The sequence below is a fragment of the Nymphalis io genome, chromosome 18, assembly GCF_905147045.1.
Source record: "Nymphalis io chromosome 18, ilAglIoxx1.1, whole genome shotgun sequence".
NCBI classification, from domain to species: domain Eukaryota; kingdom Metazoa; phylum Arthropoda; class Insecta; order Lepidoptera; family Nymphalidae; genus Nymphalis; species Nymphalis io.
Window position 1 is genome coordinate 7,466,165 of NC_065905.1, and position 25,039 is coordinate 7,491,203.

Consider the following 25,039-nt stretch of genomic DNA (forward strand, 5'->3'; position numbering starts at 1 on the left):
TCTTGTTTATGAGGCTTTCGACAATATAAGAGATCAAAAACCACAAGTAATAAATTTAGCTGAAGACTTGTCGTCCAAAAGTTCTTTATGGGAAGACTAACATGTTGTGTGATTGTTTTATTTTCGATGTACAAAAGCCACAACTTAAAGCCATTAGCTTCTTTCTTTCATTATATATATTTTATTGATATTTAAGTGAAGAAGGCAGTTTTTCCGAATTACCTATGCATAAAACGATTATTTTCGATTCATTAATTTGCAGTGAATACAGTCGATCCCCTCACTAAGTGCCATACAATATAATTAAATATTGATTACGCATGGAAATTAAACTCTTTAAAAATGCTTATATTTTTACGGTATTATAACGTGAGACATAAATAAGACAGTTAAATAATATTGTAAGGTAACGGTATTGTAAGGTAACGGTATTGTAAGGTAACGGTATTGTAAGGTAACGGTATTGTAAGGTAACGGTATTGTAAGGTAACGGTATTGTAAGGTAACGGTATTGTAAGGTAACGGTATTGTAAGGTAACGGTATTGTAAGGTAACGGTATTGTAAGGTAACGGTATTGTAAGGTAACGGTATTGTAAGGTAACGGTATTGTAAGGTAACGGTATTGTAAGGTAACGGTATTGTAAGGTAACGGTATTGTAAGGTAACGGTATTGTAAGGTAACGGTATTGTAAGGTAACGGTATTGTAAGGTAAAAGTCGACTAACCAAATGGACGGAGTATAGTTGATTATTTAGATAAAACCTAAACAGTGACTACATAAATAAGAATGCCATATATATAACTATTGATAGTGTATTTATTGATTTGATAAAGTGAAAGTTAGGGTATTAAAGATATTGTCTTATCAACATGCAAATACAGAATCTCACTCAAGCACTCGTTAAAATATACATTGTACAGTAATAGTCATATAGAAACTGAGGCATCATTTGTGACGTTTTTCATAAATATGTAAAGGGGACTTATAAAGTAAAAAAAAAAACATTATAATTATATACATATATTTGTCTTTTTACACAAACACGTAAGATGGGTTCAACATGGGTGTACAATCTTCGACATCTTGTTACATCCAGCACTAAAATAATGTAATCATTAATACACGAAACAATCTAAATTAGTATTACGTTAAAACTATAATTTGTCTTCACTTCTATTCTATTCTATAAAGACTGCTCACACTGACATTTAAACAACTGAATATTTTTTAAGTAATAATTTAAATCAGGATTTCACAAATGTCTAATGAAGTCAGGTAAGTAAATATTCGTGGCTATTTTTTTATGATAAAAACAGTCAAATTAATAATCGTAATATAAAACAATTATGAAGCCCTGTTTTAATTTAAACTAACATTTATAACCAATTACTTTAATAATTTTCGAGTAAATAGACTAGGTCCGAATAATTCGTATATAATTTTTAGTGAATAAACATCAAACTTATAAATTGCACGATTACAATCATATCGACGAAAATACGTGTAGGTGTACCATTATCCTATTTCTTATCGAAAACATCTTATTTTAATGCAAATTGTAATACTATTATTGAAGATAACATAATTTTTTCAAGTTAACATTAATTTATTAGAATAAATCGATATAAAGAGCGATTAGTCGCATCCGACGCGCCTTATGTTTCAATACCATAAGACAATGCAGAGATAGAAATTTGAGAATTGTAACTTTTAAGGTTAAAATTATATTGATGACATCGACATATTTACGTCCAGTTTTATTACTAACTGATAGATAAATAATTATTCGAATAAAAACCTAATACATTACGACATTGATATAAATTATAACGCTACATTTGTACAAAACAACAATTATTTCTTCGTATACAACAACTTACTAATAAATAATATTAGGCGAAGTTGAAATCGAAAATATTGGATCCATTGGTACCATGTCATAAATAAAAAATATACTAAAACCGGTATATGCACATATGCATATATTCGCATCACTAAGGAACCATTATTCATTCGATAAACTCACTCTCTAACTATCACAATCTTACAGAAGACCTCCGATCTAGATACATCTAAAATCTTAGAAACGAAATTGAAATTGATTTATTCGCGCAAATTAAGAAAGATTATTTTTTTATTATCTACATACAGGCAAAAAAAAACAAAGAGAACAGTCTTATACCCTGTAGAGAATCTAAAGCCGGTATATTAGAAGCAGAACTTTCTTAATATGCACGTTTAACTATTACGTATAATTATTGGATAAACTAAAGCAATCAGAAAGGAGAAACTATGAGAAAAATCAGTCGTACCACATCGTATCGCCCGTAATTGACTACATTCGAGACCCAATTTTGATCGTCTCAGACGTATAAGGCCTCCTCCTCTCCGAATATTCAAATCCATACACATTTTTGGCAAGGTTTCACGCAACAGCCCATCATGTACCAAAGTCGTCTGGGTCTGTGACCCAGACGACTTTCGTGCATGTCCTCGTTCAAAGAAGTCACAGGCTGCCAGTTGTTTTTCAATATTTACGAAGGCTTGCGTATACTTCTTTCGCTTTTGTTACTTACAGACCAAAGTTTCATAAAAAGATTCTATACATTCAAACGAATATTTGATCTGTGCGGCGCCGGTATAAAATAAAAAGATAGAGGAACTGTAGGGGTCGCGTTACGCTATTTTAGTTAGTGTCGTGCGCCGTAGCGTTCACTTCAGGGCGTCAGCTTGCTCGAAAGTCTGCTCCGTGACAGACACCGCGTCCGACGAAAGCGTTTCTTTTAACGTCTCTACGCAATTCTTTGGAATAAGCGTACCTATAAATTTTAAACATTGTTTTTTAATATTCACTTCTTCAATGTCATTCATATTCATATATTTAATCATCTGATTCACAACAAACAACAAATGTTTTTGATAGAGTAAATCACACATTTAATATTTAATTTGATAGTAGGCCTCCCACTAGGGCTATTTGGTACTTACCAACGATCTTCAGTCCGTCGTCAGTCTTGATACGCACGACCTGCATCTTGGCGGCCGAACGCGCCGCCAGTGCCGCCTCCACCCGCGCCCACACCGCCAGCACCGAGCCCGCCAGCACGTGATACGTGCGCAAGCGCAGGCCCACCTACGATACGTCAATATTCACATATATACGAGTGCAAGATTGTCTCATAGCATATTGCTCGATGCTAGGGTTTTTAAGCACCCGCGTCTTTTGTTTTTTCAACTAGTCAAATTATAGAAACTTCATTATAGCTATACTATCCTGGTCAAGGAAATATTTTTGATTAGAATATTTATTTATAAAGAAGCCTGTGTATTATAATGAAGTATTTAAAAAAACATAATTGTTGAATAGTTGATTATCATTTACTTATTTGTTTAGTGAGTGTATAGTGTATTTCAAATTTCGTTTCCTTTTTTTTTAATAGGTTTATTCCAATTTCAATGAAGAAATGTTTTTAAAAGTTATAATTAATTTAACCTTAATAATTTATCTTTGATATTTTTAATTATAATTGTACTGATGACTAATAATATTACGGATTTTTATGTTTTAAATATTTTTGTTTTTTAAGAAATGCGATGTTTTATAATGCATGACATGATAACCTATTATAAGAGGAAGATCATTTAACAAATAACTTTTTAATATATTATTTTATTATTTGTATATACGTTGGTTGTTCTAAATAAATAAATAAAATATGCCCGGTAAAGTTTACCTCGCAGTGGTCTGCGTTCCTGCACGCGTTGCGCCAGTACGCATGCGCACACACGCGCAGCGAGGCAGAGTGCTGCGCGCGCCACGCCGTCTCCGCTTCGGTTAAATTCGCACGACGATATTTCTTCTCAATCTCGGCCAGAGACTCGAGTTTCAGCTGCAGTCCCGTGTTAGGCCTACATCGAAAGTCACACAGCTATTTATTTCATTTGAGACAAAAAAAAACATATCGAGTCAAATTTGATTTGATTTCCTAATCTACAAAGTACGTTTTGCCGTCATACTACGCAATCACTAGATATCCGAGAACACGTTCTAATACAAACAAATATTGACACAAATTAGAATGCAACATCGACTTCGCATTGCCGCAGTGTGGCGGGCAACCCACCGGTAGACCTGGAACATGCGCTCCTTGGCGCGCTCGCGCTCCCGCTCGCGGCGCGCGCGCTGCGCCAGGCACAGCACGGCCGACAGCTTGCCGCCGCGCGCCGCCGCCGACACGTAGAAGCCGTCGCCCTCCGTCGCCTCGCCCAGCGCCTCCGTCTGCGACCACTTGTCCAGCGCGTCCGACCACTCCATGCCGCGCTGTCGCACAAAATGTTACAAATATGTTCGCTCACGTTGCCTTTCTGAATTCATAGATTATCGTTATACTCTAGGAGCCTGATGAATCGATAACAACTCTTTATCGAACGAGAGATGTGACTCACCATAAGGAGGTATTTTTTTTATTCATTGTATTATTTACCATCGCCCATTGACACCATAGGAAAAATAGACTATGTCTTGCACCTTCCATGCAACACAAACCATTAAGATCTAAGATATTGTGTTCCTTGTGCCAATAATTACATCGACTCATTCTTCTCATCCATACAACGACAAAAGCGACACACCGAGGCGGGCGTGGACGGAGCCGTCCCGGCAGTAAGTTATCAGTGTCGCGTGTGATATATCACCTCCGAGTGCACGGTGTGCAGCTCGACGGGCGCCTGCCCCGTGGCGTGTCGGCGCAGGAAGCGCACGCAGCGCACGCGCCGCACGCTGTCGCCGGCGCCGCCCAGGTCCAGGATGCCGAGGTCGAAGCGGCCGCTGCGTTTCGCTTTGGGAATACAGAGGAGGTTTCTTATCAATTTGTACAAAACTACTATCAATGTCCAAGTAGATATTCGGTGCGACCTAGTCACGCTGCCAATAAATATCGGAAACATTCGTACATTGGAGCGGTCACCGAAACTTTGCTAAACATTACATGAGTGAGAGAACTCACCCTGCTCCATGACAGCGGTGAGCGTGTCCGTAAAGTATTTGAAAAGTCTATTCTGCAGTTCTACAGGCATGCCGAGTATTCTGTTTAGGAACTTAGACATATTGTTGTAATCCTGAAACCATAAAAAAACCACACATGTAAGATCCAAACAAAAAATCGTGTCTTATTGTAAAATCATCGATAATTTGTTGTCAAATATTTCTGTATGATGTATCGTGATATAGAAGCTTTTGATAAAATTCTGATGATTTTTGAAACGTTATAATTATTATGGTCAATGTTGCATATCACTTTTTCACATTTAACGACCGATTTCTGCGATGAGTTTCGAGTTTGCTCTTACTGAAGACTGACTTGGATCACTTGCCAGTACAGAAATCGACCGCGGCGATAGTGACACTATAGAAGAATGCACCAAGCAACAAACATGCACTAATAAACACATTCCGTGTTTAGCGTGTGTGTGACGTAAGTTTCCCTTGCTGCTGCGCTCACCTTATCCAAGGAGAGCACTCCTGGCGCGTTCTCCGTGTTGACGATGAGCCCGACACCGACGAGCGCGGACGCCACGTCTTGGAAGAAGTCCCCGGCGTAGTCGCGTGGCGGCGGTACCAGCGGCGTCTCATACTTCATTATCGCTTTCATCACCGCCTCCAGTGCCGTGCGACCTTCGCGAAAGCACACAACTAATTATGCAGTGGGTCGCGGGAGAGCAGAGGATTCAGTCAAAAAGTATAAAATATGGTACAAAAATACTTTTTCAATAAAACTCGACCTTGCTCTATTGTAATGAAATGAATGCAAATTAACATTAATCATGACGATTTATTATTTTGTTATTAGAATAACGATAAACATTTAGCGTGGTGTGTAGCGTGCGTACCGTATTTGTTGTCGATGTTGAACTGGCTGAGGTCACGCATTTCTGTGGCGCGGCGGTCTCCGTGTGTGAGCGCTCCGAGCGACTCCAGGCGCTTCGCCACCGTGGACGCGAACCGCCGTTCACCCGCCAGGTCTGAGATGAGGAAGATGTACTCCGGCGCGTTCACCTGATTCGACCGATGTGTGCGTCCTGCAATAGATTATTGTCGTTAAACTTATTTCACGTCGAAAACGTTCAAAACTATTCGTTTCTAAAATTTAAGAAATATGGTTATTCAATGTCTGTGTATGAAAGTTAAATAATTACGGGATTATACAATATTTCAAAAAAAAAAAGATAAATCGCGAAAGAAACTCAGGAGGAGTTTCTTTAGCCGATAGGTCTCTCAAGTCTAAGGTATTTCTTTCCGAAAAGATGGTAGATTTTTTGACACTGAATAAATAATTATACTGCTTCTAGAAATGCATTGATGTATTGAATAAAATTTTTGACTTTGACATTTTGAGGATAAACATGAGATCTAAAGAAAAACGATTTTGTTTTAAATGTAGCAATGAATTTTTTTTGTACTTATGTTACTCACCAAATTGTTGTATGGCTCGGTCTGCGGACCAAGGTAGTTCCAAAGTTATGTGAACTCTCCGCCTTTGATTTCGCGCTCTACCGTAATACACAGTGCAGTTAAGTAGTTGTAAAGAAAAAAAAAGAAAGAAATTATGAATAATTTGATAAAAAATCCTCTTTTAAAGAAGCATGCATGCATACCTTCGATCACTTTGCAACGAGATACCACTGGATGCCGCTTCAGATATGATCGCCACATCTTTCTCACCATCCATAAACCTTTGCTTCTCCGTGAGGTTCAAAGTTTCGAGAGGCACATCTGCCTCTGACCGACTTTCGTAAAGGATCTGACCGTCTTCTGTTTGAACCACGCGACCTTTGCGACCTGTCATCTGAAAAAGAAATACTTTGGTTTATATTTAACTACGTCCCGAAATCGAGTCGGCAAAATTAACCCTGCGGTCTCCTATTTCTCCATCGACCCTGCTGCGTACGTTGACAATTCATTTTATTGACCGCTGACGCTTTGTCTAGCGATTAAACGTCGATTTAATGCCAAGGCCAAGCCAATGATATTTTTTTCAATAATGAATTTTAATAACATATCTTGGATCACACTTTCATTCACTAACACTCAATCGATCCTAGTATTCTATCCACTTGTATGTCTCTTTTTCAGTGTTTTTTGTCAGCGTAAGCTTTGCTGTTTTGCTATTGCTATGCGAGCGCGCTACTAGTCGACAGTAAGACATACTTCGGCGACGTTGTCGGTGCCGCCGAGTTCGTCCACCAGCTGGTCGAGCGTGTTGGGCGGCAGGCGGCGGCCGAGGCGCTCGATGGCCAGCAGCAGCTGCTCCTTCATGCTGCACGCGCGCTCGATGGCGGAGCGCGCCGGCGGCTGCGTGCGCGTAGGACCTAGCATAACGAAGAATGATTATGATCGAAACTACACTTGATTACATTTCCAATTCTTCGGAGCGGCTCCGTATGGACTGGCCCGCAGTCGGCTCACCCAGATAGAGGCCGTTGGTGCCGACGGGTGTGCCGGCCGGCGCGGCTCTCGGCGCGGCGGGCTGGCTCTTCCGCTCGAACATGGTCTCGATCTTGTCCTGCGTGCTCGCCGCCTTCTTCTTTACTCGAGATTTTTTCTTTTTCGCGGCCTTCTTTTTGCGACCCAGCCACGGTTCTGTGATTTAAACACGAAACAACTCTTTACTCTAACTTTTAGTAAATATAAACAATTTAATTAAAAATCAGTTTGTGTTTATTTGTAGAAATAATATGTAACTCGTTACTATATTCAACGAGGAATCTAGTGCTACTTACCATCATCGCTGTCACTGCCGGCGCGGAAGGGGTTAAAGTCGCTGAGATCCGAGTCGGAGGCGCGGCGTTCGTCCTCGGAGTCGCGCTCGGCCTCCGCCTCCGCCTCGTCGTCGGAGCGCATGAACTCGTCGTCGGAGGAGCCGGCGCGCGGCCGCTTCGCCGCGTTGGCCTGCTGTCGTGCAGTCACTGACACACACAATTATTGCTTATACGCTCTGTTGATCAACATAATTATTATGGAGAAACTTTAAAAGTACATGAAAAAAATATGAACTAATTTATTTAGTCAGTAACCAGAATGAACTTTTTTTTTTTTTATAGAATAGGAAGGTGGACGAGCATATGGGCCACCTGATGGTAAGTGGTCACCAAACGCCCTTAGACATTGGCATTGTAAGAAATGTCAACCATCGCTTATAGCCAATGCGCCACCAACCTTGGGAACTAAGATTTTATGTCCCTTGTTCCTGTAATTACACTGGCTCACTCACCCTTCAAACCGGAACACAACAATATCAAGTATTGCTGTTTTGCGGTAGAATATCTGATGAGTGGGTGGTACCTACCCAGACGAGCTTGCACAAAGCCCTACCACCAGTCACAAAGCCCTACCACCAGTACTCGACGTTCACAACATTTAAAAAATATTTTAAATGCATACAAATTATACAAATTGGTGACTCACATTTTCTCTTGGATGAATTAGCATCTTCCATTCCGTTCTTTCCATTAAAAGTAGGCACGGGAGCCGGGGGTTTCCCCTTGGCCTCCAGTCCCAGGAGACGGTTGATCCTCTCCCTGTCTGGGGCCGGGAAATGCTTTTCTACTAATGTTTGGAATACACCTCTGAAATTAAAATAGAAAGAATTATATAATGTATAGTTTAATGTATTATCTGCTGCTAACAGCAGATAGCAGGTACAATATTAGTCTTTTCATCATTCAATTATTCTCCAGCAGGATAATGGAATGGAAAGCGACTCACTTGGCAGTGGAGACGAAGTCGCTGAGCTCTCCGTCGTCGCGTTCGAGCTGGTCCAGAGTGCGCGCCTCGCCCGTGCTCTGCAGACCGATCACTACGCACTTGCCACACTTCACCGCCTCGCGAGCGGTCACCACCGCCTGGTTCACCTGCGGAGGGGGGATCTCTTTTTAAATAACAGTCAAACGTGTGCATTCTTGAGGGCAAGCTAGTAGTGTGCATACCTTTGCAGCGATGCAGAGATACTTGAAAAACCTTTGGTGCGCGGACCAGAACTGTCCCCACATAGTCTTCTTCATGCGGGGCTCCGCGTCTATTAGTTCGGCAGCCTCCGTAAATCGCTGCATCGCCTCCACCCACTGTCAAAGAAAGATATTATTGAGAACATCAATCATCCTATTTTATTAAATAGCTAAGCTTAAACATCTACATGTTTACAGTCACTTTACTTCGTCAATAGACTTACCAGTGCCACGGCTTTGTCGTAAACTTCTCTGAAGGATTCAGAAAGCGGCACTTCCTCTATCTTGAATGTAACTCCGTGGAAAGATAGCTGCCTCGCGATGTACATTCCTCGTAACTTCATGTCCATGGCGACTATCTCCATCGCACCTACACCCCTATACAACAGATGATTTTAAATCAGTAACTGTATATGATATATGCTTTAATATGATCTCTGGGCGTTTCAGGAGCTCATTTATATAAATAATGTAATCAAAAAGGTTTCATGGAATATTATATTATGAGTTATAAGCCAGACTACATAAATATAAAAACGAATACCGGTAGTGGTATTCTTTCGTATACTGTGTGTAGATACAATATATTTATTTCTATAGACAAATACATATCCCACCGTTTCTCGACGGCATTAATGAAGTCCATGAAAGTCGGGAACGGAGTCCCCTCCCCCCAAATCCCGAGACGCACCATGTAGGCCATATTGCGGGGTTCGGAAGCGCCTGTGGCCGACGCGTACACCACGCGGGCTTTCGGCAACTTGTTCTGGAGCTCCAAAGCCGTGAGACCGGTCTTTGTGGCTTTGCCGGACCCCACGGGGCACAGGTTTTTGGCTTTGTGACATTCGTCAAAAACGATCTGGTACGAGTCAAGGTAATTTGAGGAACAAAGCGAAATTTAGAAAAAAGGTGAATAGTTTATTGTTGTAAATGGTATTATTGATCTAATTATTATTTATTAATAAATTACATGAGACTAATTGATTTATTGGACAAATTTAAAATCGATAAATTAATCATATACCTTTACTACATTCGACTAAACTCATTTCAAAATTTTAAATTTGTATAACGAGTTTGTTTCAATAAAGTTTCCGAATACATAAATCTGTTCGAAAAAACGGCGCTTTAAATTATTCTTTGATTCCGAACGAAGAATTATTTTAAACAACTACTCAATGAAAACAATAGATGATAATTTTGTTGATTATGGTACGCAATATTATCAAAGGATACGACTCCGTCAAAGTCCTCCCCACACCACTGCAGCAGCTGCTTGAGTCTCGTGCGATATTTAGTGTTGGCCTGCGTCTCCCCGATAAGGGCGGAGTACGTACTAAACACCACACCCTTCTTCACGTTTCCGTTTATCGCCGACGATATCTTGGCATATTTGAACTGAAGGCAAAAAAAAACTCGCTTGAGATAATCATAATCCAAGGTCACATCATAAAATATTTTCTTCTTATTATTCAATTTAAACTTGACATATAAGTAGCATTATACTCGTTATATAGTATAAACTGCGTACCTTGTTGAGCGAGTGCACGTCGATCTTGGCGGCGCCCACGTCGCGCAGGTCGCGCTCGGCGTCGTACTTGAGGTCGTTGGACACGGACACCCACACGGCGCGCTTGCGGCCCTTGAGGTAGTTCTCGAAGATGATGCCGGCGATGGTGCGGCCCTTGCCCACGCCGGCGCCGTCGCCCACCAGGAAGCCGGCGCGCGTGCCGTCCGGCAGCAGGTGCTCGTGCGCCTGCGACGCGTACACCACGGCCTCCAGCTGCAGCGCCGACAGCAGCCCGTTGCGCACCGTGTCGTCGGGCAGGCTCACGCTGTACGTCACGTCCACCGGCTCCACCGATGACAGCGACGCCGTCTCCACCACCGGGTCCGGGTGCTTCCGGCCCAGCTTTACTGCGGGCCGAGTCACCTTACGTTATCGTTTTATCTCGATCGAACAGATGCTTTTAGAACGTATAGATCAAATAAAAATTAAAAAAAAACGTGTAAAATTTCACGCAGCTATATATTTAGAGAATTTCCAGATTCATAATATCCCGTGCAAATATTAACAATACGTGATAAGCAATATCACGGGTGACGTCTGTAAGTACGTAATGACATTGTTTAAGACAGATATAAAAATAAAGAAGGATCAACGAACGTTTTGTGGGCATGTAGTCGGCGTACGTCTCGGCGACGCCCATTTCTTCGTCGTCAACTTCCTCCTCTTCTCCCGGCATCTAATTTTATACACAATAAATAAAATATTTAGTCTTACGGAAACAAATATGTATATCACATATTTCAGAATTATGGAAGGACTCGAATGAACAGACATCAGGCGCAGAACCAACGGCATATAACTCAGCTACTTAGAATTTTGATTGAACCCGACCGGAAATTCGATACGGAGAACTCGGAATCTAACAAATATATGCCATATAGGCTAATTTCAAGACTAACAAAGCTGCTGTGGCATTAAATTATGTTAAAATACAAACTCATTTTCTAAAGCTAGCTGTTACATTACTTAACAATAAAATGTTTTCACTGGTGGAATACTAATGTAGCATCGTACCTTATCAGTTGGCCACATTCCTTTCATCTGTCCCCAGTTTGGCAGCTGAGCGAACTGTCCCAGCATACCAGCGAGTGGCCCTCCCATTCCTGATGCTAGGATCTGGTTCAGATTCTGCAGGAGGTAGGAGTTCATACCCTGCACGCCGACCATTTCCACTACGGAAAAAAAACTAATAAAACTCTCATGCATGAATATGTTAAAAATACGACAAAAATACTTTTTTAATCCATTCTCTAAAGCGACATTTTAAAAACAGATGCAATTATATATCATTACAATTTAACAAAAAGTTAAGCCACCAAGTTTTTAACTACGTATAATATATATAGATAATCACACCAAAAAAAAAACAAAAAATATACTAAAATTTCTAATTTGTTAAAAATTATTGCTAATAGTAAAATGTGAAGATTATTATAAATTGTGAACAAAGGGAAAAAAATAATGCAAAAACGGTGCGACAACAGGTACTGGTATTTAAAAAAACATTAAAGAGGCTTTTTATTATAACGCGTTTTCTATAAGAATTTCCTACGGTTCATTATAATATAATAATAATACTATCCTGGGACATTATTCACACACGACCATCCGATCCCAAATTCAGTAGAGCTTGTACTATGGAAACCAGACAGCTGATATACTACATATACTACTTTTCTTTTGTAAATACATACTTATATAGATAATTACACCCAGACTCAGGACAAACAGACATGTTCATGCACACAAATGTCTGTCCTGGGTGGGAATCGAACTCACAACTTTCGGCGTGAAAGGCAAGTCTACCAACCACACCAACCGGCTCGTCTAATTTTATAAAATATGTATTTGAATACTTAAGTACATAACGACTGATTTGTGGATTGCGTCATACCAACCCACCATTAATTACATTTGTGTAAGATACGAGTTCTACAAGTCGAGATGGCCGAGTGGTAAGAACGCGTGAATCTTAACCGATGAACGTGGGTTCAAACCCGGGCAAGCACCTCTGAATTTTCATTTGCTTAATTTCTGTTTATAATTCATCTCGTGCTTTTTGGTGAAGGAAAACATCGTGAGAAAACCAGCATGTGTCTAATTTCATCGAAATTCTGCCACATGTGTATTCCACCAACCCGCATTGGAGCATCGTGCTTAGCCCAGCAGTGGGACATTTACAGGCTGTTACTTACTTACTTACGAGTTCTACTTAAACAAAGGGATTTTTTTATAAAAACTGACATCGCATCTGTTGTCATGTATGTATTGGAGAGTTGAACAATAGAGGAGTCCAACTTTGATACAGAACAAAAGACGAATTATAAACACAATTTATGCCCTTGAAAAATCAAAGGTTCAGGAAATTACTTAGCCCGGACTCAAAGACGCGATCTTTATTTAAATTCCACGTGTTCTATCCAGTGGGACATATCGGTATCATGGGCATGTAATACTAATAAATGTCAATTACAAGAAGTCTCATTACAAGAAGTGTGTTAGTTAATAATATAGATGAGAATAAGGCAAGAAGGTAGACCTACGCACTACATTGTAGCCAAAATAATAGGATATATAAGCAATGATGTTTCGACCACAACGATTGGGCCGGATTACGAATCGTATGAAAGATAAAATTTAATTGAAACACATGCCAGTTAATACGCATTTCACTTTATTATTTGAGACACGATCATATTAATCGTCACTTACACATTGATAGCGCATGCTTGCCTATGTAAGATATATTAACGTATACAATCATACAAACATATACGACGATAATATACTAACACAACATTAAGACAGATTAAGCAATTTTTATTCATTACTATTCTCTCAATATACTTGAGAACAAATAGAACAAACCGACTTACTAAATAGCCTATTACCATGACAGATCAATTAGAAATCAAATTTTATAATATTTAAATTTAACTTAGATACGAATATCAAACAATAACAATTTGTATCAAAGTTTTATAAGGATTTGAAAAAATATTAAAGATATAAATAAATATAAATAAATGTCATTCCAATTAAGGTACAGGTAAAAATTTAAATAAAATTTTATAAACATTTATTGACGTAAAAGTCAAGTTTAACTAGTGAAGGGAAATAATGAATGAGTTGCTTCAGAATGAATGATAACGAGACGACGAATGTATGTTATCATTGTAAAAAATTGAGTAACGTTGGTTTCAATTAAAAAATAACATATATAACACATATTTGTATGATCTTATTTACTTAAATCTGTATCTACATTTTCCGAAACGTTACGAACAAATTTCATAATGTCAGGTCTTATGTGAGTGAATCTTTCTCGAGTTCATAATTATCATCTCATTTTATTATAATTACATTTAAAGTTTTCAACATCTACGGTCGTGAATCGTGAAGCAAAAAGGCCATGTTCCATTCGAGAAAAATTTTGTTTTACAATAGATAAATGAATTTAAGTCGTTATTTCGAATATCGTGTATGATAATAATGGACAAAGTTATCATTATTATTCGTAGTAAACAATATATTAGTAAATCGCATGAAATATTTCTATATAACGTTTTTACAAAAGCTTTTGTACTCCTACTACTACCGCTATTCTTGTATCTATCTATCGCGCTCGGTTATAAAGTTATATGTACATTGTCTACCATAGTGAATACTAAATACTTCAGTAGACTAGTGTCTATATATATGTGCCTATATATGTGATGTGTATACTAGTCTTTCTAAGGTGTTTAGTGTTTTATAATCAACATGTATGTATGTAGCTTAAAATTTCAAATAGATAAATCCACACTAATATTTAATTAGGAAAATGCACTATAGCAATATACAATTTTTTTATATTCATATATGTACTATATATGAATATATAAGAAAACTGCTCTGACGATGATGACACAAAAATATATTACGATGTCAATAATATTTCTCCTTAATAATGTTTTTTTTTATATTACTAAAGATGAATGTGCATTACATCATTACAGAATAAATATATTTTTAAATTAATTTATTTATTTAATCTGTGCTTAGAGATGTTTGAGTAAGTAAACAAATATATATAAAAAGAAAATGAATATAATATAATTAAAGAATGCTACGGTATATCTATATTTCTACTGAGAGATTACGTATGAGTGAGTTCGCGACGCCAACGTCAGCTACGTGTTAGCACACAGTTACTCACTCTGAGCGAGTAGCGAGGCGGCGTTGTAGGCGGAGGTGCCCGCCGCGAACGACGCCACCGGCGCCGCCACTACCGACAAGCCACCGTTTAGCGCCCCTAAAATATATATCGCCACTATCAGTGCTCGGTTCGTATGTATAAACGTTATATTATTCACACGGTAACTAGTGTATGACGTGCATATGGATTTATATAAAAAAAAAAAAACGTAATATACCTAAGACGATTTACAGTTTGAAAACATAATTCAATTGTACTTACGACCCTTTGCTCTTACAATGGCGATTATACTGTTTCACTAACAATTAAGAATATAAAAATATCTATATCATGACGAACATTTTCTTTTGCATGTCACATACATGCATACTGTACATGTCAATACACACATCGCTTATACACCGCACCCCACCCCTCCTCATTAATACCTTAGCATACCTTGACTTCTGTTCGGCAGTGTAATTGTCGAATCACAATATTAAATACAAATGTTCAATCATTACTTCATAATTGTACTCATATTTTTTTGTAACTGTAATGCTATATGTGTACTCAGGCATTACCTATTGACCCCGCGATTAAGGTAATTGTCAAACTCGCAAAATTATATAAACCATTATAAAATAAAAATAATTATCTTGCAGAGTTGTTCATAATAAACCGGCTGACTGATATTGATCCGTTCACGTTGAAAGAACGAAACCTGCCACGTGTCACGTGGCCGTGTTGGGAAAGCAAAAACTTCCTAACCACGTAAACACGTGTAATGTCATTTTAAGAAAAATACATTATATAAAATGAAATAAGTCGAAACTTTAAACAACTTTAAAGCTTTATTGTAACGGATAAGCGTTAAATAATAATAAGAAACGCATTCGTCACCTTTGCTACCTATACGCTTGTCTGCCTGTCCCGCCGGGACTATTCATACGTATGTCCTCGCTAGTCTCGGAAACTAATATTATGAGTTTAACTATATTTTCGCCAATATATAGACTGACTCACGAGCAAAGCTAAGGTATATTATAATGTAAATATATATTGAAAAAATAGTCTATTATTTAAAACGGTCCTTTGGATCTCGTTCAATGAGAATTATAATGCCTCAATGCTGGGCCACCTCAGAGGTTTTTCTTAAGACTATTTTAAGATTCATCTGATAAAAAACTCAAAATCACCAGTTTACATTTAGTCTACATCAAATTTAATTAAGAACAAAACATTTAATATTTTATAAAATTAATTATTATTTATGCTTTTTAATTATGCAACTTGCTTTGATATTAGGCAATACAGTCGTATTTAAAAATGTTTACTAAAGTTAAACTGTTTTTTTATTTTTACCTAATTATAAAATATTACTTTCTTCATTCAAGATCGAGATGCTTTCCATGATCATTATCATATAAAAGTTTATATCGTACTAATATATTAAATGTGAATGTTTTACTCGATCAAGGAAAAATATCTTAACGGATTCGGATATACTTTTGGAGACATAGCTTATGTCCTGACTTAAAGCATAGGCTACCTAACCCTCCCCTCACACCCCTCAAAAACTAGCTCGGAATATATACACCTAAAGTTTCATTTGTAAAGAATATCATTATCATTAATTAAAATAATATACACACAGCCTTTATAACCATTATTACGAATATTCTTACCTCCTCTGCCTAAGCCCAAATTGATGGGCTTCGTGAGTGAGCTGGCAGATATTTTGATCGGCTTTACGTTTGACATTTGGCCGAAAGCTAAACCAGAGGGCGCTGAAATAAAAAAATTAAACAATTACAACATTAAAGATCCGAATCGATACATATACTTCATATTATTATAAAGTTTTTATGTACACAATTGACATATATGTATAAGTAACAGACCAACTTGGGTAATTACTTTTAAAAACCCTACTTTATTCAAATACGTTTCAAGCGCTTTTTACAAGATTATAACTGTTTATATAGGTATCAACGTTTTGGAATTTCGATTTCATCAGGAAGAAACTGAGTAGTTATTCTTTTCGGACAATTAAATTACATAGCAGCAGTCAAATTTTATCCTGCATAGAAATCAATGAATGTAACTATTTTTACGGTAGATAGTATGTTCATCCAAGAAGGTAACATCAAACAAAACGGAATATTTTATGAAACAAAAATGTTTTTTATTTATTTATTTTATTTATTAAGACTTCATTGCACACAATTTACAAGCAATATATAAAAGAAAAACAGGTAGATCATAAAGTATGCAAAGGCGGCCTTGTAATCTCTTTCAGGCAACCTCTATTAAAAATTTACACAATAATCGGGCATAGTGTGCACTTACAATCAGCTTATATATGTATTAAAAATATATATATATATGTATTAAAATATATATATATATGTATTAAAATATATATATATATGTATTAAAATATATAGAAACTTAGGAAAAATTTTAATATATACACACAAAAATACTTGATTTGTGTTCATAATTCGTCTCGTGCTCGAGGGTGATGGATAACATAGTAAAGAACACCACGTGTCTTTCAACCAGAATGTAAGCTGTTTTATTTCTTAGTCGGAAACGGGTATTATTTTATAAAGCTTATATAGTTGAAAAATAAAACCTAAAAATAAAGGCATCGGCTACATCTACCGAGACCTTTTAAAAATCCGGCCCTGATAATTATTTTGATATATAAAAGCGAGCTTGTGCGATTTTAATCGCTTGTCTATATAATTGTAAAAGTAGAATTATCTATCTGGTGGTAGGGCTTTGTGCAAGCTCGTCTGGGTAGGTACCACCCACTCATCAGATATTCTACCGCAAAACAGCAATACTTGATATTGTTGTGTTCCGGTTTGAAGGGTGAGTGAGCCAGTGTAATTACAGGCACAAGGGACATAAAATCTTAGTTCCCAAGGTTGGTGGCGCATTGGATATGTAAGCGATGGTTGACATTTCTTACAATGCTAATGTCTAAGAGCGTTGGTGACCACTTACCATCAGGTGGCCCATATGCTCGTCCGCCTTCCTATTCTATAAAAAAAAAAAAAAAATCTAATTTTTGTATTAAGTATTTGTGATCTGCATATATTAATCATACTATCCGTTCGAAACTTTCGAAGAACAGATAGGGGAGAAGAAACCAAAGTAGAATTGTACTATACATAAGCAAAACCTGATGGCTTATTAAAAATCGACGACCCATTTATTTGAATCTAACATCACAGACAGAAGCCTCAATATATATTTAGGTTATTGATCAGCGAATAATATATTCCGAACATCCGATTCGAACCTGCATCGTGTATCTGTATAAACATAAATTAGTACTGCAGTGCAAAGTTTAGGTAAGTGGGGCGACGGGGTGGCTCCTCCTCCTATTCTACAAATACTTCGGTTCGGAGTTAACGTTTTAGAGAAATTTCAAAATAAACTGTACCCTTCTGTAAACAATTATTTTATTTGTAATGTTGTTTTTTGTTACAAACTTTACCATAACGTATTAGGGAATATAGTTTATTATAGAGAAAAATTAGAAGGAACGACGCGGAATCCGAGGCATTTTCTCTTAAATATCGAAACAAAACAGACTTTGTGGCGTAATTGTTTCCATTGTACAACTATATTTAGAAGCAAAATTAAAAAAAAGTATGAAACTAATAAACATTTTTTAAATTTAACTAAACTAGTAATCCGTATTATCACTTGATAAATCAAGCAAAATAGCCGTAGCTTCAAGGATTTACACAAAATAATCGTGTTTTATTCAGTTTTGTGACTCTGTCGCTTTTAACTTGGTTATTTTTTTTAATTTTACTCCGTAAACATAATATTTTACTTGATGTGAGTAGCTTTTTCGAAAAGTATATTTACTGGTTACATAATTATGTCTGCAGGGAATTAAATAGTAAAAGCTCGTACATTTCATAGATTTACAGTGACAAAATGGAAGTCTTAAAAGAAAAAGTTGTGTTCACTTGTGTAAATGTGTACCTATTATGACATACATTTTGCTTTCCGACCTACAAACGAAACGTTAAATTTATGGTATATAATGCAAGTTGACCATTTTTTTATACGTTTATTTACTTTTCCAAGTTTTTTTCCGACTATGTTTTTAGTTTCCGGTGCAATAATAATTGGCATAACATTTTTCATTACATTCGGAATTATTTAAGTTCATGTTTAGATTCTTCAGAGATTCCAAATATCAATGATTAAATGTCTCTGCTATACCTGATTTCATTATCGACTAAAACCTGGTTTTTAGGTTTTACTGGTACAGGTTCTGCCGAGTATTGCACTCGTTGGATTCTGTCATCACCTCTATTAGTAGTGGATACTACCGAGTGGATTTGCGGCAGGAAACAGGTACTGCCTCCTCGAAATGTTTCGATCTAACTTTCTCTTGCATTGGGGCAGCATATTCAACCGAGCGTTCATTTTTTTAATTTCTCTCTTTATCTTCTCGTTTTCTCCGCGCCAGTAGGCGGCATTGCAATATCTAAAAGGGTTTATCGGTTTTCTTCTCCTTTTCGCATTTATACACCATGAAGTCGTATCCAATCTAGTCTCTATTACAGAATTGTAGCTGTAGCCTAATAAATTCTAATAGCATCGGGCCTTACAACATTTACATATTATTTTTTTACTTGGAAGTGAAAGCAAAATAGTGTCTCTCGATGAAGAATGATATATATTGCTGTCATTTCGTGTCGAATTGTTCCTTATTTAGAAGATTTTTTGCAAAAAATAGCCGTCACATTACAGAATGTTCTGGTTAGCTCAAATTTTCGGTTTTATTTTAGATTTATTTTAAATAGCAAAAAATGTTATTGATACCATTAATTTTTAAATTAGACTTAAGAATTCAAGTTATTAATTTACTAAATTATTCACTTACATGAAATTATTGGAATTATCAAGATAATCTGACACGAGTTGGGAAGGAGACAGGTAAATTCGATGATCTTAAATATCTTTAGATATTTTAAAATCTTTGTAAAATTTATATTCGGTAAAGTAACAACAAATCGAGGATTTATATATAATTTTAAAACTATCTTTTTTTCACTTAAATCAATATATTTTGCTAAACGTCATACATTATGAAAAAGTAATTAAACAAAGTTGAGGGACACGGTGAAAATCTATAGTACATTTTTTTTTATTGCTCTTTAAAGGTTTCAATCTAGTTTTCTTATTTACGAGACTTCCTTTTATTCGTGTCGAGTTATATTTCGTTTTATTTATACGTAATTTAAAAAAAAAAACAGGCGAAAATAATTTTGTCGCGATGTCGAAATCTTTTTAATTGTAAATATTTCAAACAATAGCCATTTGGAAAATTCGTCAGGTTTCAAGCACATTTAAGGTCAGCTCAAAAAGCTTACGTAAAAAAAGAAAATTGTATAAAATTCAACGAAAACCTTTAATGCATTATATTATTTTTAATCTATATTTGTATTCTGAAATAGCATATTACATTAAAAACAAATTTTGGTCATCGTTTGTTAAATCTTTTAGCGCTAAAATGTAATAACTATATTTAAGGAAAAAAATATTTTATTTATTTTTTTATTTGGATCTCCAAAAGTTGTACATAACACACATTCAAATCACTTTTTACATTAAATTAAAACTAACTATGCACAACCAATTACAGGAGAACACACCATTCACAAACACAATTACAAAATATACAAATCAAAAATAAAATCAGAAAATAAGAATATTTAAATAAAGAACAAAAACAAAAGAAATATATAAAATAAAAAATAAACACACGTTTTACCTACCTGAAATATTATAATGAATTGTTACAATGAAAACATTTAAAAAAAAACATCTGTGTATTCGTATCTACTACTTATTGCTAGTTTGATTAATTTAATTTATTTATTGAATGATTTATGAATAACGGAAATTATTTATAAAAGTATTTATTTAATAAGGTGATGCGACGGGCACAAAACATAAAATTATAAGAGAACTTACCCGCTAATGGGTTGGTGGTAGCTTTGACCATGACCGGTACTGAGGTCTGAGGGTTCTTCGTTTTGTCGCCAAATCGAGCCGCCGCCGCCAATGTTTTCCCTCCACCTTAATGAATACATAAATAATACACCTGATAATATATTCTTGAAAGCTTTGAACCTGCTTACCAATAAACATTAATATGTTTCTTCATTGCTTTTTAAGCATTTTTATCTATAATATATAAATTTTATTTGAACGCAGTAATTTAGTAACCGAGACTAAATAATTAGTATAATAATAAGTAATAATACAGTTTTTTAAATAGAAATAGTAAACAAATGTAATATATAATTATATATACGAAACAACACGGCTACTCATTTATAAAATAAAAACACGCGAGCGTCAAATACATCTATTAATATACCCAGACCTTAAACATGCCTACAAATTAACTAGACAACATAAACATTTACAGAAATCGTTTCTGAACGGTTTAGGTGCGTTCTGAATATAAACAGAAATATATCCTTTTAAAAGACTGACTCGGGATTTGATCCAGGGACTTTTGAGATCTGCAGACGACTTATATGCCACTAACCCAACAAGGCATTTTAAATTTAATTTATAGCATCGTATCACATTACATATAATTTATTTAATTCTCGGAATAAATTTATGTCAATAATGTCTATTTCGGGGTTAATGATTTCTGGGAATTCCCTAATGAAAACATACATAAAGGTAAACAGTAATTCCATTATAACAACAAATAATTATTTTCTTTTACCCCTAAACCTAATTTATTTCACATTCAATATGATTTCGACAATACATAGGAACTAGGATAACTATATTCGCATACTTATATATACCATATATAATTAATTAAAATAAACTACATCTTATCATTTTTATTTAAAATATTTAGGAAAATTAGGCTATATCTCATTGTCAATACATTACCAACCTTGATAACTAATACTTTACTTCCCTTGTGCCTGTAGTTACACCGACTTAATAAGTTAGTTTTCTATTATTGAGCTTACGTTATTATTAGCTAAGCTTATCAAGTGTATAGTATATATAAGATTTATATACTATATAGATATATATGTACGACATAAAATAATAATTACATGGTTTTTCCTTAATGTCATTCAAATTATTTGATAAATATATATCATTACAACATATGTAAATTTTATCATCATCTTCATCATTAAGCCTTCGTCGTCCACTTTTGGACATATGCCTCTCAAATAAGATTAATCCAAATAAGATTAAAACATTATTATGTATATAATCAAAAATAAATCACCTGGCACTTCCAAATTATCTGGGTCTTCATCATCATCAAAATCCGAATCATCATCTGAAGCGGCGGGAGAGTTATCACCAAAAGCTTTACGTTTTGACTGAAAATAAAACACATAAATTAAAGAAATATAATTCATTTTGATCAAAACAAGTATTATACACCTGGCCATCGGCTGCAGCGACTACTGCTGTGTGGACTTGTGGTAGGTTCAATTATGATTTCAGTTTCACTAATCAGTTATTATCTAATAAACGCAAAAGATATAAAACAACAATCCTAAATATAAATTTTTTACATGTAATTTATTAAAATAATATTTTGTTTACACAGAGGTGTCCATGCCAACAGGTGAAATTATAATGAAATCAATGAAAAATAAAATAATTTCAAGCCCTTTTAGGCTAATCTTTTCACTACAAGCAAATTTGTAATACGAGAAATTTGCCTTCATCATTTTAAAATTTTACTTTTATCAAACAAAATTGTATTCATGATAAGAAAAAAAGCATTTGCGACACCAACTATTTTCCTTGTATCAAAAATGGACCAATATAATTATGTAAGTAATGCTTAAAGCTACTGTTACATTGATAAGTTAAGATCTTTAATTTCCAAAAAGACATGGTTGGACAGAGAGAGATATTATTTGTGTATAATATAAAAAATATATATTTCTATTTGAATAACATTCGGGATGTTTAATGTTATGCTGTAAAAAGGTCAGTGGCCACTGGTAACGATATACCATCAGTTTGCCTATTTACATCTCATTTTCTTTCCATCTATAAAAACAAAAGAAAATTTTTAAATGTAGTATTGCTATATAGAGATGCTGACTCATTGACTTGAAAAAAATATACCCAAACCACAAAAATATACAAACTAGCTTTAAAAAGTTATATGGTGTTTGATTAATTTAATAAATAATCAAATACAAATATCTATAAAAATAGACTTTTAATTAAAATCAAATTTATTCACAATAAAACAATATTTTAAAAAAGTGTGTGTTTTTTAAATTGGTACAGCTGAAATTTTATATTATTTCATTAATTTTTTTTTTACAAAAACAAGCTGTTGCGTTTATAATGATAGTGTGTTATTACTGGAAAACCCGAAAACAATAAATAAAATCATTATTTACAATCATTTTGAAATGCGAAAAATAACAAATACAATATTTTATTGCATATATGTAATCTTTAATAAAAATTATTAAAAAAAATTAAAATACCTATCATTTTTGTAATGACTTACATATATTACTTTGAACTAACCATATTAATGCAATGTGTAAGCAGTTGCAACAATCTAAAAAGCCATAAAAACACAATTTCACTGTTAATTTTTTCACTTACAACATACACTAAGATTGCACTAATAAAAATCAATGTTTTGGCACATAAGGGTTTTCAATTTCAATGTTTCTTCATCTGGCAAGCATACAAGTTTACATTCAACTTATATAACTGATAACACAGTTTTATAATGCTTTTTATTACCAATTTAATGATTTGAAAAAAACATTTATCAACTAAACAATGTTTTCGTACGTTTCCAAGTGCTAGGTTTCTCAGTACTGTTTTAAATAATTTTAATTTTCATCATCACTCGTAAATATTACAATCGATATCTTAAATAGCAAGAAACATTGGTAGGAAGAGCCAAAATATAAAAGAAACAATGTGGAAATACAGTCGTAATCCTTAAGACAAATGTGGTGTGCATAGATAAAGTGCAGTTATTAGGATGTATGTTAGTACTAGACCTAGAACCTTCCAAGAAAATCAATACAGCCACACCCAACTTGCATAATTAAATGCTTAGACGCCCATAGTCTTACCGACATTTAAATAAAATCAAAAAAGTATTTTCCCATGTGAACCTGCCATCACCTCATGACACTTTTTTTGGTTAGAAAAGTTAAAAACAAAGAAAAAAAGCCATAAAAACGCGTTTTTTTTAAATTTCACTGATAACTCTTCTTGTAAGGTACTAATTTTACAGCTTTAGTTATAACAAAAGTATACAAAATAAACGAAAAATAAATATTCGAACATTGTTAAGTTCGTAAAAAAGTATCAAAACAAAAAACTATCATTACCATTTTTGTTTGAATAACTTTTTTCTTGGTAAGAATTAGATATTAAGTATAGAACAGGTAATAACTGGTAATAATCTTCACATTAACATCACGCACGAAATGAAAAATGCAAAAACTACTTATTTTGCACTTGATAAAAACCAGACGACCTGACGGCGGTCAATGCTTCCGCCATATTAAAAAATATAAATGTTCAAAAGAGAAAGAAAAATATACTGCTCTACAATCGGATACTATGATATACAATATTGTTATTTTGATTAAATTGTATAACTTGCAACGTTGAAATAAATCAAATTAAAATTCAGTATGTTACAGTAGCTTATAAAATCATCAAAACAATTTCGTAGTGAATGGTTAAATGTTGAAAATGACTTTCTTTTATAAATAGACTGTATTTTTTAATTTTTATAAGAAAATAATGATGTTACGAGTATCCGCTTTTTCACACATAATTATACTCTCTGCGCATGCTCAAGCATCGATTGACGACTCTTGGTTTTAAAAATAAATAAAAAAAAATTATAAATTTTAATAATTGGAAAATAAAGAAAATATAAATTATTAAGCCTTCAGAAAAAAGTTAATACCAAACCTTTATTTCATATTCAATTAATGCTACAAATATAAAAAAATCATTTGCATCATTATTTTGTATAAACAGTATAATATTATCTTTTGCAATATTTATTACAAAACCAAGTATGATATGCAATATCATAGCGTGTAATAGTCTAAAATGATTTAAAACAAAATCTTTTTTTTTTTTTTTTATATGCCCCGGGATGGCAAATGACTCTACTCCACCTGATGGTAAGTGGTAGTAGAGTCCAAACGCGACGACGACCAGTACAGTCGGGAA

General features: G+C 34.9%; 1 protein-coding gene across 2 annotated transcripts; it reads right to left on the reverse strand.

Annotated features, from left to right (window-relative positions):
- Window positions 1–1,006: 1,006 nt before the first annotated feature.
- On the reverse strand, window positions 1,007–24,346 carry LOC126775704 (protein strawberry notch-like). Of its 2 annotated transcripts, XM_050497775.1 has the most exons (27): window positions 24,178–24,346; window positions 22,074–22,170; window positions 20,771–20,875; window positions 16,441–16,542; window positions 14,774–14,869; window positions 11,590–11,747; window positions 11,173–11,251; window positions 10,537–10,922; window positions 10,242–10,403; window positions 9,623–9,864; window positions 9,230–9,383; window positions 8,988–9,122; window positions 8,767–8,912; window positions 8,467–8,627; window positions 7,782–7,967; window positions 7,468–7,641; window positions 7,210–7,370; window positions 6,657–6,847; window positions 6,475–6,551; window positions 5,892–6,080; window positions 5,504–5,676; window positions 5,009–5,120; window positions 4,698–4,840; window positions 4,127–4,323; window positions 3,737–3,911; window positions 2,991–3,135; window positions 1,007–2,821 (listed from the first exon to the last, which is right to left on the reverse strand). In XM_050497775.1, the coding sequence occupies exons 1-27, from the start codon at window positions 24,178–24,180 to the stop codon at window positions 2,715–2,717; spliced, it is 4,056 nt and encodes a 1,351-aa protein (XP_050353732.1). In that variant the 5' UTR covers window positions 24,181–24,346; the 3' UTR covers window positions 1,007–2,714. The 2 variants fall into 2 exon arrangements, with proteins under 2 accessions (XP_050353732.1, XP_050353733.1); XM_050497776.1 differs by lacking the exon at window positions 14,774–14,869 and having other exon boundaries at window positions 24,178–24,337.
- Between the last annotated feature and the right edge of the window lie 693 nt (window positions 24,347–25,039).